The sequence below is a fragment of the Oryza glaberrima genome, chromosome 12 (genome assembly GCF_000147395.1).
Source record: "Oryza glaberrima chromosome 12, OglaRS2, whole genome shotgun sequence".
Taxonomy (NCBI): Eukaryota; Viridiplantae; Streptophyta; class Magnoliopsida; order Poales; family Poaceae; genus Oryza; species Oryza glaberrima.
In genome coordinates this window covers 24,338,344-24,355,574 of record NC_068337.1, presented here as the reverse complement: position 1 = coordinate 24,355,574, position 17,231 = coordinate 24,338,344, and the positions used below count along the sequence as shown (strand labels likewise).

Sequence of the window (17,231 nt, the reverse complement as noted above, 5' to 3'; positions counted from 1 at the left end):
GCCGTGGAGAGGTCAGACAAGGTGCCACGGCAGCAGCGGGGGTGTTGGCGGCCGAGGCAGCGAATTGGTCGTGGAGTTGTCGGATTAAGAACCACGCCAGCAGCGGCGAGTCGTCGGACCTGGCGGCGGCACCGGCGGCAAGGAAGAACTGTAGTAGCGCCCGTTCCGTTGTGGCGCCTAGTGGGAAAACTATCTCTTAAAAATCCTAAATGCGAAAATTGTTTCTTTGTTTGTTGTCTAGTATCTGTGCCATTCCAGATCTCAAATCCCCAATCCATCGTCAAATTCAAATCCCTAATCTTAATCCTTCCCAAATCAATCCTTCTCGAAAAGTCTATTTTGCCTCCCTCAGGTTCGGTGGGCCGATTCCCTCTCGGCCCATCTTTCTCTCTCTTTCTCTCTCTCTCTCTCCCCTCCCTCGCTCTGCCCGTGCGCCGCACGCGCGTGCGCGTGCGCGTGCGCGTGAGCCGCGCCGAGCGCCTCTCCCTCCCTCTCCGCTCTCGTTGTCGTTCCCGCCGACGCCGCCCAAATCGCCGTGCCGCCCGTTGCTTCCCCCGCGCGCGCGCATGCCGTGGTGGCCGACCGGCCAGTCGCCGCCGCCGTCAGCCCTGCCGCTCCTGAGCCCGCGCCTGCCGCCCGTGTCGCCGCTCCGTTCCAAACCGCCCCCGCCGTCATCGCCGTCGTCGCGACCCGGCCCCGCCACTCCGCGCGCTAGCTTCCAAGGGATGGAGGCAGAGCTCCTCCTCCCTCTGCCGCGTCGCCCCCTCTCCCTCCTCCTTTTCCCAAAGTGGCAAGGGGCAAGCCCCCTTTCTTCCTTCCTTTTTCCCTTTTCTCTTCTTCCGCCGGCGTCATGCCCTCTGTCACCGTTTTGGCCGCGACCGCTGAGCGCCAGCTCGCTCCTTGACCACCCTAGGTCGGTTCCCAAACCGACATTGCCCTCCTATTAAACCAAGGCGCCCTCCCTTCATTTCCCTCTCCCTTTCGCCCTCGCTCCACCGCGCCATTGCCGCCCCCCCTGTCTCGCCTCCGCCGTCCATCGCCAAAGCATCGGGAGAGCCGGTGTGTGCGAAGGACACGTGAAGGGGACTCCGGGCGCACGTCTTCCTCCTCTTCCCTGGCCCGAGGCCGGAGCGATCACGCCCCGCGCTGTCGGCCATCGTCATTGCGCCCGCCCGCATGGTAGTGCATCTCCCCGTTCTCCCTCCTCGCTCTATCTCCTCCCCTTAGACTCGGGTAGTAGCACGAGTAGACCCCCCCCGTAGCTAGCTAGCGCCGCCCCAACCCTTGCCGCTGCTCGCTGTGTGCTCGCCGCCGTCGCCGCCCGAGCTCGATAGCGCCTCTCGTTGCCGGCCTCGCTCGGTGTAGCTCCGCCCAATCCGGCGCTAGAATCAAACTCCGGTGACCTCGTAGATGCTCTAGTGTAAATGAATCGAACCCTAGTCGTCTCGTCGCCGTTTCCCTCTTCTCTCGCCGCCGGTGGTCGCCGCCGCAATCCGCCGCCGTCGAACTCCCTCCGGCGAATCCGAGCCGTTGGCTCGTCTCCTCTCGTTCCGTGCAACCTCCCGGTGTGCTCGGCTTCGCCTGCCTCGCCGTAGATCACCCCGTCGCTCGCCGCCGCCGTCCGCCGTCCGTTCCGGCCGGCGTCATCGTCTTCCTCCAGCCGGCCCGCGTGGCAGCCACGTAGGCGCCACGTCGGTGCCAGCTCGGCCAAGACTGGGTCAAGCCAACCCCGGTCAGCCGCTCCCTCCATCCCCGCTCGCGCGCGCGCGGCGCATGGAGAGCCAAGAGGCTGCGCGTGGGCCCGCCGCGCACCACGTCCACCGCGAGCCGCGCGCGTGCACCGCGCCTCCCCTCCCCAAACCCTAGCACGCCCCGCGTGCACCTCGCTCACAGTGAGCCAAGTCGCCGACAAGCGGGTCCCACTCGGGACCACGCGAGGTGAACCCGGCCCACCGGCTCCCTCTCTCCTCCCCTCCCCGTGGGCCCCCTTGGGCCGCCTCTCAGGCCGGCCGGCCCAATGGCAAGGCCGGGCCGCGCCAACCCCCTCTCGGGCCACGCTCAAGCCGCCCGCGAAGTTTATTTCCCCTCCCTCTTTCTTTTCTTTTTCAAAAAGGATTTAAATAAATCCTTTTCCTTTAGACCAAAAATCCAATAATCTTAGAAATTCAATATCCAATAAAACTTGGGGTTTCACAAAAGACTTGGAAAACCCGACACCTGGGTCGGTGCTTGCGAACTAAATGAATTTCCAAAATCGCGGACCGGGGAACGTACCGGGAGTACGGTTTCCCGCTCTTGCACTTAAGGACTGTTTCCTTGGAATTTCATCCGAACATAAGACAAGTGCGACCACATGGGTGGAATGGGACACCCATGACTGAGTAACTAGCTAATCGGGGGAGCCATGATGGCAAGAGACATGTGGATTCAACGGGGTGGTGTCGGGGAGAACCCCCGGGCTTCCTGGCACAGTATGGTCTGGGACCTAACCTGTTGTTGGTCTGGGACCCCTCTCGTTGGCATAGGGTAACCCTATGTCGGCTTTCGAAATGCCTTGTCGTGAAAGCCCCAAAGTCACCAGACGTGGCTGTTCTGCACGGGCTGGGTGACCAAGGCTAGTAACGTCGTGTGGGTAAAGTGTACCCCCCCTCTGCAGAGGTTATTAAACTGTTCGAACAGCCGTGCCCACGGTCATGGGCAGATGTGAGGTGATTCCTAGCGTAGTTTTGTTTGACTACTGCTTTGTGAAATCGCTGTTGTGGATTTGGGTTCGATGTTTGGAAACTCTGTGGCCGACGGGATCAGCTAGGCCCGGGTGGCCGCTTGAAAGTTGTGGCCGGGTGCCAATCTTGAATCAATCAAAGACTAAAACAATGCACATACTCCGACCGGATGAGATGCACTGTCTCATCCGTGTCGTTTGCGAAGCACTCACTTAGCTGTTTCGAAAAGAAGTTTATATAAAATCAATTGCAAAAACAACAACCTTTCCTTTGAAGCCTGCATTAAACACCTAATTCCCATGGCTTGCTGAGTACTCCTGTACTCACCCTTGCTCTATATAAATAATCCCCCCCCAGTTGCTGAAGAAGATGAAGTGGATCCTGCTGATGAGGAGTTCTTCCAGGAGCAAGTCGGCTACGATGAGTTTTAGGGTTTCGGCCTAGTTCCCAAGTCGCGCATGTGATGATTAGTCCAAGTTTTGGCTTCCGCTTTCCATTTTGTAATGCAGTTGTGAGCTCGAGATCTGTCCGCAGCCCAACATGACTGTACTCCTATTCTGTAATAAAGAGACCTCTGTTGCTATGATATTCTGTCTTCCTGTAATACCAGCACTGTTTCCTGGGACTGGTATCGATTAACAGGTTAATTTGGAGCGTCACGGGCTAGTTCTGTTCAGGGCTAGTTCAGGGCGTGACAAGAGATGGTATCAGAGCACAGGCTTGGCCCTAGGGCGAAACCCGATGTTTAGGATGACCCTAAGGATACTAAGTTCAAAACTACTTGCGAAAAGCTAAGGCTTCTTTTTGGTTTTCTTTATTTTAAGTAGTTTGTTGCTAAAATGGTTACTGATCTTTTCTCCCTCTTTCAAAATTGTAGATGGCAGTGAACGCCAGCTTCAGTTCCCACGGTTTTGGTGAGGGTCACCACGTCGCTCAGCTTCGTGACCTCGCCCGCTTCCTTGGCTTCTCGTGTCCCGAGTACATGGGGTACTCCGTGGACCGTGTTCCCCCTCGCTGTGAGCTTTCGGTGTACCTTTACCCTCGTGGAGGTATACATGGAGCTGGCCTTCGCCCACACCACTTCAATGTGGCTAGGCCCACTCTCCAGATCGTGTACCAGGACCCCTCCTGGACTGCGCTTCGTCACTTGGCCCACGACTACAGCCACCGTCTCGGGGGCTCTGCCTTCCGGCAGCTCCCACGCCTTCCTTCTGGCCGCACTGACGCTAGGTACCCTTGCCCGTACAGCGAGTCTCAGCCAGTGCTGACTCGCATGGTTGAGCTTTCAGAGGCTCAGGCCACTCAGCACGACCTACTCCTTGAGGCTTACCGCTCCCTTGCCCGCCGCTACGCCGCTCTGGAGGCCCGTCTGGCCGAGGAGGGTGTCACCTCAGTTGACACTGTCTCTTGGGACTCAGGCCGCCTCTGCCACGCCAGCCACCTGTCCTCCCACAGCTCTCGCGGCTCTGCCCGCACTCCCAGTGGCCAGCGCTCCCCCAGCTCGCGTGCGCCATACTCTCCAGTGTACTCCCCCTACCCACACCCGGTTAGCCCCTCCTACACCCCCAGACACACTCCAGTTGCTTCCTCCCGCCGTGGCCCACGCTTCATCCGCACTGCGCGGAAGCGTGTTGTTGGTTCTTCCACTGTGTTCCGCTTTGACCACCCAGCTCCCCCACCGCTAGCAGCCCGTGCTACTGCCGGCCCTCGATAGGTTCCGCCGGTCTCTTCGCGTCAGCCGATCGACGTCTCATCGACTGAGGAGCCGACTACAGGAGGCAGCCAGGCAGGAGAGGCGTAGAGAAGGTAGTCTTCAGCAGCCGCCCGTGTGATAGGCCCTTTTGTTCCGCCGCCAACTCTTTTGGAGTCGTGGCGAGGTAGTGCGTGCGTGTGTTTGATGTGGGTGTTGTTTGGTAGTCTGGTTCTCCTAGGTGGTGTGCGTACAGTCAAGCTCGGCGTAGCTCTGTGACTTGTCCACACCCGTTGTATCAGGTGTCTTTATGATTTGAGAAAACCAGTTTATGCCTAGTGTGTGCTATCTGAGTTGTTATTTACTTTGCTTCTTGTCTTCCTAAGTGCTTATCTGATCCTTACCTCGCCCTCTTCTGGGAGTTTAGATGGCTAGCCGTCCCCGCCGTGCTGCTCGTGCACCAGCCCGTTTCGGTTTCGAGGAAGGTAGAGTTGAGCCAGAAGCAGATCATGAGTCAGCTAATGAGCAGTCTCACCACAGCAACCGTTTGCACCGTATCGCTTCCCGCAATGCAGAAGTCGAGCAATCCCACCACAGCAATCGCTCGCATCACACAGTTTCCCGTAATGCAGAAGTGGAACAGTCTCACCGCTCTCACCACACTGCCAGTCACAATTCTGGTGAAGAACGCATTCCTTCGCCACCCCATGTTGAGAACAACATGCAGCACTTGATGGCAGTTCAGACACAGATCTTGCAAGGATTAGCCACAGCCATAGTCGGCTTTCAGCATAATGCACATGGAAATGGCCACCCCCACATGGGCAACAATAGATCCAAGCTGACAGACTTTCTGAGGTCTCGTCCGTCAGAGTTCTCTCAGACCGTCGAGCCCGTTGAGGCTGACGATTGGCTGAAGGATGTTGAGAGAAAACTCAACTTGGTACAGTGTACTCCTGTCGAGAAGACACTCTACGCCTCTTACCAGCTAAGAGGACCTGCTGCAGATTGGTGGGAGAATTACTGCTATGCACACCCCGAACCCACTAACATTGCTTGGGAAGAGTTTGCTACGGCTTTCCGTGCAGCTCATGTGCCTGAAAGCACCATTGATATGAAGAAAGAGGAATTTAACAGGCTTAAGCAAGGCAACAACAGTGTCAATGAGTACCTAAGTCAGTTCAACAAGTTGGCTCGGTATGCCCCTGAAGAAGTGGACACAGACAAGAAGAAGATCAGGAAGTTCTTGAAAGGAGTCGCAGTTGGAATGAGACTCCAGTTGCTTGCTTATGATTTCCCCACTTTTCAGCATATGATCAACAAGGCACTTCTACTTGAGGATGCCAGAAAAGAGGCTACCAAAGAATATAAGAAACGCAAGTCTAACCATCAGGGGAATTTTTCCCGAGGCGCACCTCGCCCTCGCTTTGGTCAACCCATGCAATATCACCAGTCGGTCACTCAGGTTAACCGCCAGCCAGGCTTCCGTCGTGGCGCCTAGTGGGAAAACTATCTCTTAAAAATCCTAAATGCGAAAATTGTTTCTTTGTTTGTTGTCTAGTATCCGTGCCATTCCAGATCTCAAATCCCCAATCCATCGTCAAATTCAAATCCCTAATCTTAATCCTTCCCAAATCAATCCTTCTCGAAAAGTCTATTTTGCCTCCCTCAGGTTCGGTGGGCCGATTCCCTCTCGGCCCATCTCTCTCTCTCTCTCTCTCTCTCCCCTCCCTTGCTCTGCCCGTGCGCTCCACGCGCGTGCGCGTGAGCCGCGCCGAGCGCCTCTCCCTCCCTCTCCGCTCTCGTTGCCGTTCCCGCCGACGCCGCCCAAATCGCCGCGCCGCCCGTTGCTTCCCCCGTGCGCGCGCATGCCGTGGTGGCCGACCGGCCAGTCGCCGCCACCGTCAGCCCTGCCGCGCCTGAGCCCGCGCCTGCCGCCCGTGTCGCCGCTCCGTTCCAAACCGCCCCCGCCGTCATCGCCGTCGTCGCGACCCGGCCCCGCCACTCCGCGCGCTAGCTTCCAAGGGATGGAGGCAGAGCTCCTCCTCCCTCTGCCGCGTCGCCCCCTCTCCCTCCTCCTTTTCCCAAAGTGGCAAGGGGCAAGCCCCCTTTCTTCCTTCCTTTTTCCCTTTTCTCTTCTTCTGCCGGCGTCATGTCCTCTGTCACCGTTTTGGCCGCGACCGCTGAGCGCCAGCTCGCTCCTTGACCACCCTAGGTCGGTTCCCAAACCGACATTGCCCTCCTATTAAACCAAGACATCCTCCCTTCCTTTCCCTCTCCCTTTCGCCCTTGCTCCACCGCGCCATTGCCGCCCCCCTGTCTCGCCTCCGCCGTTCGTCGCCAAAGCACCGGGAGAGCCGGTGTGTGCGAAGGACGTGTGAAGGGGACTCCGGGCGCACGTCTTCCTCCTCTTCCCCGGCCCGAGGCCGGAGCGATCACGCCCCGCGCCGTCGGCCATCATCACTGCGCCCGCCCGCACGGTAGTGCATCTCCCCGTTCTCCCTCCTCGCTCTATCTCCTCCCCTTAGACTCGGGTAGTAGCATGAGTAGACCCCCCATAGCTAGTTGGCACCGCCCCAACCCTTGCCGCCACTCGTTGTGTGCTCCCCGCCGTCGCCGCCCGAGCTCGATAGCGCCTCTCGTCGCCGGCCTCGCTCGGCGTAGCTCCGCCCAATCCGACGCTAGAATCAAACTCCAGAGACCTCGTAGATGCTCTAGTGTAAATGAATCGAACCCTAGTCGTCTCGTCGCCGTTTCCCTCTTCTCTCGCCGCCGGTGGTCGCTGCCGCAATCCGTCGCCGTCGAACTCCCTCCGGCGAATCCGAGCCGTTGGCTCGTCTCCCCTCGTTCCGTGCAACCTCCCGGTGTGCTCGCCTTCGCCTGCCTCACCGTAGATCACCCCGTCGCTCGCCGCCGCCGTCCGCCGTCCGTTCCGGCCGGCGTCGTCGTCTTCCTCCAGCCGGCCCGCGTGGCAGCCACGTAGGCGCCGCGTCGGTGCCAGCTCGGCCAAGACCGGCTCAAGCCGACCCCGGTCAGCCGCTCCCTCCGTCCCTGCTCGCGTGCGCGCGACGCACGGAGAGCCAAGAGGCTGCGCGTGGGCCCGCTACGCACCACGTCCACCGCGAGCCGCGCGCGTGCACCGCGCCTCCGCTCCCCAAACCCTAGCACGCCCCGCGTGCACCTCGCTCACGGTGAGCCAAGTCGCCGACAAGCGGGTCCCACTCGGGACCACACAAGGTGAACCCGGCCCACCGGCTCCCTCTCTCCTCCCCTCCCGCGAGCCCCCTTGGGCCGCCCCTCAGGCCGGCTGGCCCAATGGCAAGGCCGGGCCGCGCCAACCCCCTCTCGGGCCGCGCTCAAGCTGGCCGCGAAGTCTATTCCCCCTCCCTCTTTCTTTTCTTTTTCAAAAAGGATTTAAATAAATCCTTTTCCTTTAGACCAAAAATCTAATAATCTTAGAAATTCAATATCTTCTCAACCGTGCATCCGTTTGACTCCGTTCAACTTCCAAAAATCCTCAAATCTCAAGATCCAGCTAATGGCACGCTTAGAGGTCAATAATAGGGCTTTATTTTCGCCGTTTGTTGAGTTGCCCCGTTTCGCGTGTAGTTTCGGAGCCCGAAGACCAGCAGTGCGAGGATTTCGAAGATCAAGCTCAAGATCTCGAGCAAGGCAAGTCACCTTTGATCATCTTGCACCTATAATTTAAATCTAAGTATTTCTCTTCCGCAAATATTGCATGAATAGGATTAACACAAGTAAATCGGCCGCGGCTTGCGAGATAGCCTGCCGGCCCCAATCCTAATTGCTGCAATTACCCTCCTTGAATTATTGAACACTTAAACCTCCTTTGTCGACCGTTGTGCTTCGATGCACGGGCCTTCGGACACGCGCATCGGAACACCTCCCCTCAAATTTAAAATATCCAACGATGGGTAAAACTTGGGGTTTTACAAAAGACTTGGAAAACCCGACACCTGGGTCGGTGCTTGCGAACTAAATGAATTTCCAAAATCGCGGACCGGGGAACGTACCAGGAGTACGGTTTCCCGCTCTTGCACTTAAGGACTGTTTCCTTGGAATTTCATCCGAACATAAGACAAGTGCGACCACATGGGTGGAATGGGACACCCATGACTGAGTAACTAGCTAATCGGGGGAGCCATGATGGCAAGAGACATGTGGATTCAACGGGGTGGTGTCGGGGAGAACGCTCGGGCTTCCTGGCACAGTATGGTCTGGGACCTAACCTGTTGTTGGTCTGGGACCCCTCTCGTTGGCATAGGGTAACCCTATGTCGGCTTTCGAAATGCCTTGTCGTGAAAGCCCCAAAGTCACCAGACGTGGCTGTTCTGCACGGGCTGGGTGACCAAGGCTAGTAACGTCGTGTGGGTAAAGTGTACCCCCCTCTGCAGAGGTTATTAAACTGTTCGAACAGCCGTGCCCACGGTCATGGGCAGATGTGAGGTGATTCTTAGCGTAGTTTTGTTTGACTACTGCTTTGTGAAATTGCTATTGTGGATTTGGGTTCGATGTTTAGAAACTCTGTGGCTGACGGGATCAGCTAGGCCCGGGTGGCCGCTTGAAAGTTGTGGCCGGGTGCCAATCTTGAATCAATCAAAGACTAAAACAATGCACATACTCCGACCGGACGAGATGCACTGTCTCATCCGTGTCGTTTGAGAAGCACTCACTTAGCTGTTTCGAAAAGAAGTTTAAATAAAATCAATTGCAAAAACAACAGCCTTTCCTTTGAAGCCTGCATTAAACACCTAATTCCCATGGCTTGCTGAGTACTCCTGTACTCACCCTTGCTCTATATAAATAATCCCCCCAGTTGCTGAAGAAGATGAAGTGGATCCTGCTGATGAGGAGTTCTTCCAGGAGCAAGTCGGCTACGATGAGTTTTAGGGTTTCGGCCTAGTTCCCAAGTCGCGCCTGTGATGATTGGTCCAAGTCTTGGCTTCCGCTTTCCATTTTGTAATGCAGTTGTGAGCTCGGGATCTGTCCGCAGCCCAACATGACTGTACTCCTACTCTGTAATAAAGAGAACTCTGTTGCTGTGATATTCTGTCTTCCTGTGATACCAGCACTGTTTCTTGGGACTGGTATCGATTAACAGGTTAATTTGGAGCGTCACAGGCTAGTTCTCTTCAGGGCTAGGTCGGGGCGTGACAGGGTGTTGGCGGCCGAGTCAGCGAATTGGTCGTGGAGTTGTCGGATTAAGCACCACGCCAGCAGCGGCGAGTCGTCGGACCAGGCGGCGGCACCGGCGGCAAGGAAGAACTGTAAAGACGCGCATATGAGGGAGGAAACAATGGATGCAAGCATGCAGCGGGGTCCAAGAATGAGAATTTTTCTTTTTTTGACGAAGAACTCAGGAATGAGATTAATTGACTCAATATTGAAAGAGATTTTTACTCATTCCCAATCCTACCCCTAAACATTGGATGACCAGATTTGTTTTAGTACCTAGTGGTACCGGTACCTTGGGGTACTAAGGGCTGGACAGGAGCAAATCTCTTGTGAAAAAGAAGCAGCAAATTGGTGGTGTCATGCAGTATAACAAAATGAGACCGAAAGTAGGCGACATGTGGCCAGGCGTTGGCTTCAGCTTTTTTGGGATTCCACGATTTATTCGGTGGCCCAGCCAAAGATTCGATGATTTTATGCGGTTTTCTGACGTGACATGACTGCTGCTGCTGCTGTTTGTTCGCTTCTTTTTCTTTGTTTTATTCCCTCTTCCAACTTCCCTCGCTTTGCCTTTACTTTTGCTTAGCTTGCTCTATATATCTGTCTCTGTTCTAGTAGCTTCTTGTTCTTGTGTGTTCTTCCATCTTTCTCTGCTTAATCAGCACATTTAGAAGAGGAAATTATAACCATGGCGTTCGTCAGATCACGCGTGAGTTTCCCTCTTCTCTCGCCTAGCTTGTTACTGATCGCCAACTTCGATCTCCTCTATGCCTGAGAAGACAGAGACCGATTAATTGACCATTGTTATATATGTTAATATGTACATCTCTCCATTTCTCTCTCTCTCTCTCGTTGGTGTTACATCCTCACTGTTTACTGTTTAGCCAGTAAAATTTGTGGTTTTACGGCGTACATAGCTAGTGAATTTACGTGGTTTTACGTGGAGATGGGGGGAAACTAGTGAATTTTTACATTCTTTTCTGAACACAATATGGGTTCTTGTTGATGCATGACAGCATGAGAGCCAATCCGTATTGTCCACTGTAAATTATATAGCTCCGATTTTGGTATCCAATCACCTGAAATTTGTAGAATATACCTGTTGAATTGAATGATCAATAATACATCAGCATGATCTCTGATCAGATTATTAGGTTCCTTTCTTAATTATTCAATACCATCAGTAAATTCACCTGATTCCTCTGCATGCAGGCAAATGCTTCCTCTGGAATCAGTGTAGCTGCCGAGTGCAAGCAGACATTCCTGGAGCTCCAGAGGAAGAAATCACACCGCTATGTCATCTTCAAGATCGACGACAAGTGCAAGGAGGTTGTCGTCGACAAGACAGGTTCATCGACCGAGAGCTTTGACGATTTCATGGACTCGCTCCCTGAATCTGACTGCCGCTACGCCATCTACGACTTCGACTTCGTCACCGAGGAGAACTGCCAGAAGAGCAAGATCTTCTTCGTCGCATGGTCGGTGAACCCCAAATGTTCAGATTTTTGCACTTGCTTCTCAGCTTCTGAACTGAATGAATTTCTCTGACAACATATATATGCACACTTTTCTAACTGAAAGTGTATGATCGAGTTGTTTATCAGTAACAGTACTCTTTTTTGACTGAAAATCTGATCTCCGATCTCTCAGGTCGCCTTCGGTTTCTCGCATCCGTGCCAAGATGTTGTATGCTACCTCCAAAGAACGGTTCAGGAGAGAGCTGGATGGTGTGCACTATGAGATTCAGGCAACTGATCCATCGGAGCTGGACATTGAGCTTCTTAGAGACCGTGCTCATTGAGAAAAATCAATCAATCTATCACTAGGAAATATAATCATCATCTTGCGTTATAAGATATCTGTAATATATATATATATATATATATATATATATATATATATATATATATATATATATATATATATATATATATATATATATATGTACTGAATTGAAACTTGCAGACTGTTGAGGTTCTGCTTCAGCTATACAATTTCTGCTGAAGTACAACTGTGCAAGTATGAAAATGTATGGGTTGTCTGGCTAAGACTAATTATATACACCTGTGCTTTCCTTAATAGAGTTTTGAATCAGTTATGAGTAATTGGCAATATGATGTGCATTTAATGTGTGATAGGGGATGTGTGTATTGCACGTTCGAGATTAATTTGGAGGGAGAGTCGTTCCTTCAAATATTTTTTGAGAAGAAATTGTGAGCGTGTTGACGTTCCTTCAATTTTTTTGTAAGAAAAAATTGTGAGTGTGTTGATAATTAAACACGGGACCTCGGGGTTGAAACCACACACCTCTTACATTGCACTATCAAGTGGTGAAATGTATCTCTATACTCTATAGCTTGCATCATATATGACACATGGATAACGTGTGTTACAACGAGAAAAAAGGATGTACAACATTCCGGTAACCATTTTAATACATTTTCTTTTGATATACACAGTTTTTTTTGACAAGGTTTAGTCTATGAATTAAATATAATTATTTAACCAGAGTGCTATACATCACTCGACATATTCTTGGGATAAAATCTAGTGAATTTCTAACCCTATGATTTGCTATGTGCAATTCATGCTTCTTCTTCGGCGAGCTCACAAGTGGTTATGCTTTGAGGGTTTTTTTAATTATTTTTTAATTATTCTTTTGCCAAGGGGGGAGAAGGTGTATCTTCGACTTAGTAAGGATGGATAGGACGGTGATGGTGCCACCTCAATCACAGGAGAGAAGGAGGGCAATGGGCTGGTGTTGGTGACGGAAAACTTGTCGTTGGGTAGTTAGAACGTGACAGTGAAATCCACTAGAGATGGAGGATGGAAGTGCAGGGGCACAAGAACCGGGGAAGATGGAGTAGAAGTGATGAAATCAAAGTTGCAATGAGGAGAGAGCAACGTGATCCAACAGGCGATGCCGACAAGGCGCAGGGCAGCAGAAGAATCATGTGATCCGGCTTGAAGAAATATGTGGAATGACACATAGATATTTTCTAGTATTAGCGAATGATAAATGAAATAAGATGGATTCTTGTAACACCCCAACCTATTTGAAGGCTGCAGTGGTGTGTGGTTTAGGCCAGAGTGGTCTTAAGGTGGTTGTCGTAGTGATGGTTTAGTTTTACCTTAAAAGTTTACATAGATGAGGATCTGTTTATAAGTTGTAGTGCTCTAATAATGATATCTTTTACATGAAGCGTGAACGAAAGTATAAACAAGATACTATACAAACGTGAGCCCGCTTAACGTATAGAGTAACACCAAGAACCCCCACAACCATTTCGATCCACTATTAAAAAAAAAAGAACTCCCACAAATTAAGCACCCTAGCTTAATTTGCAAATGCATAACACAAATCAAAGCTCTCGTCAACATTTTCCACTGAAGGCAATGTATTATGTACAAAAACATGATCCCACATCGTCGAACTTGTTCCAAAATCCAAATCCCCTTTTCTGGATTCTGAGGTGATAATTCAGACTTCAGATGGTAACATTTCCTGAGATGTTTTCCCCACCCATTAATATATGTTCATGCATGAAATCAATCAATCAGTCACGAGGACTGATGATCAGACCAATTAACCCTGTCCAAAACAAGTGCGCGTATATGCAATAATAATCAGGCAGCCGCAGCAAGTGCAAACGCGCACGAACATACGGTAAAAGCTTGCTCAACCCGTAGAGCCACACCGCCAAATACACCACCACCGTGAACACGATGATCATCGGCTCGTACACGGCGAAGCCGCCGCCGTCGCCGTCGCCGTCGTCGCAGTCGGCCGGTCGGTAGTTGAGCATTCCGTAGTCGTCGTCGTCGTCGCCGATGGCCGGCGGTGGGGCCACTGCGGCGTGGACGACGACGTCGTCGCCGACGAAGAGGTCCTCGCCGTCGGCCATAGGCAATGGGGAAAGTGATGGGGATTAGCCGGCGCCGGACATGAGGAAGAAGAGAGAGCTAGCGTGTTATATATATATATATATATATATATATATATATATAGAAATCGTGGCTGCCTCCATCACTTTCTGAATTCTGATTTCTGAAGAATTCAGAAGGTTCAGAATCTGCACAAGAAGTTCAGAATCACCATGAGATTCAGTCAACCGATCCTTTGGAAATGGACATTAATTGATTCTTATATAGAGACCGTGCTCATTGATCAAAACCCTATAGGATCGTAAAGGGCATTTTCCACCCTAAAAACTAGCCATTCTTCACACATTGATGTCCTTTGGGCCAGAGATGTTAAACTAGCCAGACTTTAATACCACTTGTAGAATCGTAAATGGCGTTTCCCACCCCAAAAGCTAGCCATTGAGGTGAGAGGCTCTCCCACTTATATCTTAAGTCATTTACCATTCCACAACCAATGTGTGACTATTCAATAATTCCATCACTAAAAAATCATCGTACGGTTATTCTAAGAGTTGAGTTTAGCAAGGGTTTAACATGTCAGCTGTGAGAGTTTATGGGGTAAATCGGATTTTACCCCTATACCTTAAAATGCTATTAATTGGGTTGGAATTGTAGATTTTTAGCTAGCATTTTGTCCAAATGTTTCTGGATTTGATTCAACTAAGCTGAAGGAAGTGAAGATCAGGATTTAATCTTTTGGTTTGAACGTTTCTATCGGAGGGTGCCGAAATTTCAATCTGAAATTTTGAATAAATTTTAGTCAAATTTGAACAAAATATTGCCAAATTCACAAAAAAGTTAAAATTTTTGGCAAGAATAATATCACATCGGGTTTTTGGGGGGGGGGGGGGGGGCTCCGATATGACCTAAATTTTAGAAATTTCGTTCCGGAATTTTGAACCCTGGTGAAGCTAATAATACTCCATCAGTCCCTAAGACAGTGGCTATGGTCTATGGAGATTTCTTCTGAGATATTTAGGCATCTTAATTTGTTTGTTTGGTGCGTCAGATTTGTAAAGATTTGTAGCTGGCATTTCTGGTTGATATATTCATCACGTGGTACAACTACAAATATGAAAACTATATGGGTTATTTGGTTAAGACTAATTTTATACACATGTGTGCTTCGCTCGTAAGAGGTTTGAATCAGTTATTATCATATATAATTTATATATACTCCCTCCATTCCTAAATATTTGATGCCGTTGATTTTTTTAAACATGTTTGACCGTTCGTCTTACTCAAAAAATTCTTTTCCTATCATTTGATTCATTGTTAAATATACTACTACTACTCAAGTTTTTGAATAATATTCACATAAGTTTTTGAATAAGACAAACGGCCAAACATGTTTTAAAAAGTCAGTGGCGTCAATGGATGGAGGGAGTATTTGGCAAGACAGTGTGCATTTAAAAATAAAACATAATATGTACTGTATCATATATATAGGTTGCATATCGCACGTTTGATGTTTCTTAATTAATATATGTCTCATGGATCATGTGTATTACTAGCTTTAGACGAGAAAAGGACGCACAAAATTCTGGTATCCATTTTAATAAATTTCTTTTGATAAGCACGGTTTTGATAGAGTTTAATCTATCACTTAAGTGTAATTATTTAATTTTATTGGATGTAATAAGATGAATTCTTTTGTACAGGCTTGATGTTTATTAGATGTAATAATGTTTTATAACAATACATTTTATCCAAAATTATAAGCACTTTTGGAGTTTTTCACGGAGATTAAGGAGAGAGGTAAAATTTAATAAAAGATAGTTGTGATTTGTTGAAATGAGAAAGTAGGTGGATAAATTAAATAGGAAATACTTATTATTGGTGCAAATAATGAGGGAGTATTGTTCAAGAAGTTACTATATTATTCAGGGACAAATTTTAAATGTTAGAAGAAGTTATATATTGTGAAGGAGGGAGTAGTACAAGAAGCCCCAAACATATTAAACATTTTTGGTTTTGTAAATGTAGTACAATTTAAATCAAATCTCTTGTCAATTAATTATTCCTGCTGACGAAAACAATGCACAACAAAAACATGATCCTACATAATTAAATTTATTCCAAACAAATCCCGTGTACACATATATGCAATTAGGCAGTAACTAACATCTACACACGTATGTCGGCAGAAATCATCAATCGCCATTAATATATTATTATATACGTGGATATATACATTATAGAAACTAGGAAGGTAGCCCGCGCGTATGCGCGGGTATGTATCGTAATATGTGTTCAAGAAACTTATAAGATTGAAATATTAACCAGATAGTACATGCTACGTTTCAAATTTCAAAAGTAGTATTTTTCTATGAATGTTTTTCAACGATATTGCTTTGATAATTTTTATAAGCTATTTGTTTGTTTTATGCAACAAAATATTTAATTCATCCCTACGAGTAATTATCTGTCACGTTATCGAGAAAGAAGGTCAACTTATTTTATTAAGAAATAATTTTTAATAAATTAAGTGTAAATTAAAATTGAAGTGTTATTGTTTTTGTCGAATGTTTAGGGTCTCTTTTTTTTAAGTAAATCATGGAAAACTACTATTACTGATAATGTGTTTTATTTATACCATTAAGCTAGGTCTCATTCTAATCGGTTATCTATTAAGAATTTGGAAGGGGATTAGAGGGCACGGGTGGGAGTCACGGAGGGATTGGATTACATACTTGCGTTTCTTTGCATGTGTGGTGGAAGCCACACGAAGGCATGTGCCTAATATTTCTCATTCATCCAAGAAATATTAAATGGTAGGTTTCTATCTCAATTAACCACCTTACAGAAGAGAAGAGGTGTGTTGCGCCATGATAACAGAATATGTGCATACTTTTTTTTTCAAACCGAGTATGTGAGCATTTGTAGGGCCAACAGGGGATAAGGGTATTTTACAAAATGATTCATGGTTGAAAATAAATGGATTCACCAGATTAAATGAAAACCGACGGTTAGACTTTTGTTTCTCTCTCAAAATTTCTTGGAATTACACTAATTTATTAGAGTGCCACGTGGTGGCCACTGTGTTCTTTCTCCAACTTTTCCAACATCTACTCCCTTATTTTTCACATGCACGCTTTCCAAATTGTTAAATGGTGCATTTTTTTACAAAAGAATTATATATAAAAGTTATCGTAAAAATTCATACTAATCCATTTTCAAGTTTTCTTAAGCTAATACTTAACTAATCATGCGTTGATGAGCTACCTCATTTTCCGTGCAGGGAGAAAAAGTTTTTGCAGGAATCCACTAATAGCGTTTGTAGCAAGTTTCATAGACTTTTAGTATTTAATATATAGATTGATATTTCATTACTATTTGGTTGTTATATAAAGGATATGTTCTAGGTCATACGACGTATTTTCATATATAGCAAAAATATGAGCAATATAGGTTGCTTTAATTATAAATTAAGTAACAATTTAAATAAATTAAAAAGTAAAGAAATTTCTAAAAAAATAATGGTCGTGACATTCTCTTGCATGAAAATAAGAGATAATTAATATTGCATAAAAATAAGAGATAGAACAGAAGGAGAGACTTGCATAATTAGGATGGTGTAGGGATGTCAATACACGTACCGATGTACGTGTGTGTGTGTATATATATATGTACATAGATAACGTGATGAACCGAAGAGAGTCGGAAAGATGTGGTTTTTTTCACTAACATAAGAAAACAAA

At 48.4% G+C, this 17,231-nt stretch overlaps 1 protein-coding gene across 1 annotated transcript; it reads left to right on the top strand.

The window, feature by feature from the left end:
- The first annotated feature begins 10,160 nt into the window (after positions 1–10,160).
- LOC127756807 (actin-depolymerizing factor 11) lies at positions 10,161–11,477 on the top strand. The gene is made up of 3 exons (XM_052282186.1): positions 10,161–10,315; positions 10,819–11,084; positions 11,257–11,477. The coding sequence occupies exons 1-3, from the start codon at positions 10,295–10,297 to the stop codon at positions 11,405–11,407; spliced, it is 438 nt and encodes a 145-aa protein (XP_052138146.1). The 5' UTR covers positions 10,161–10,294; the 3' UTR covers positions 11,408–11,477.
- Positions 11,478–17,231: the final 5,754 nt, after the last annotated feature.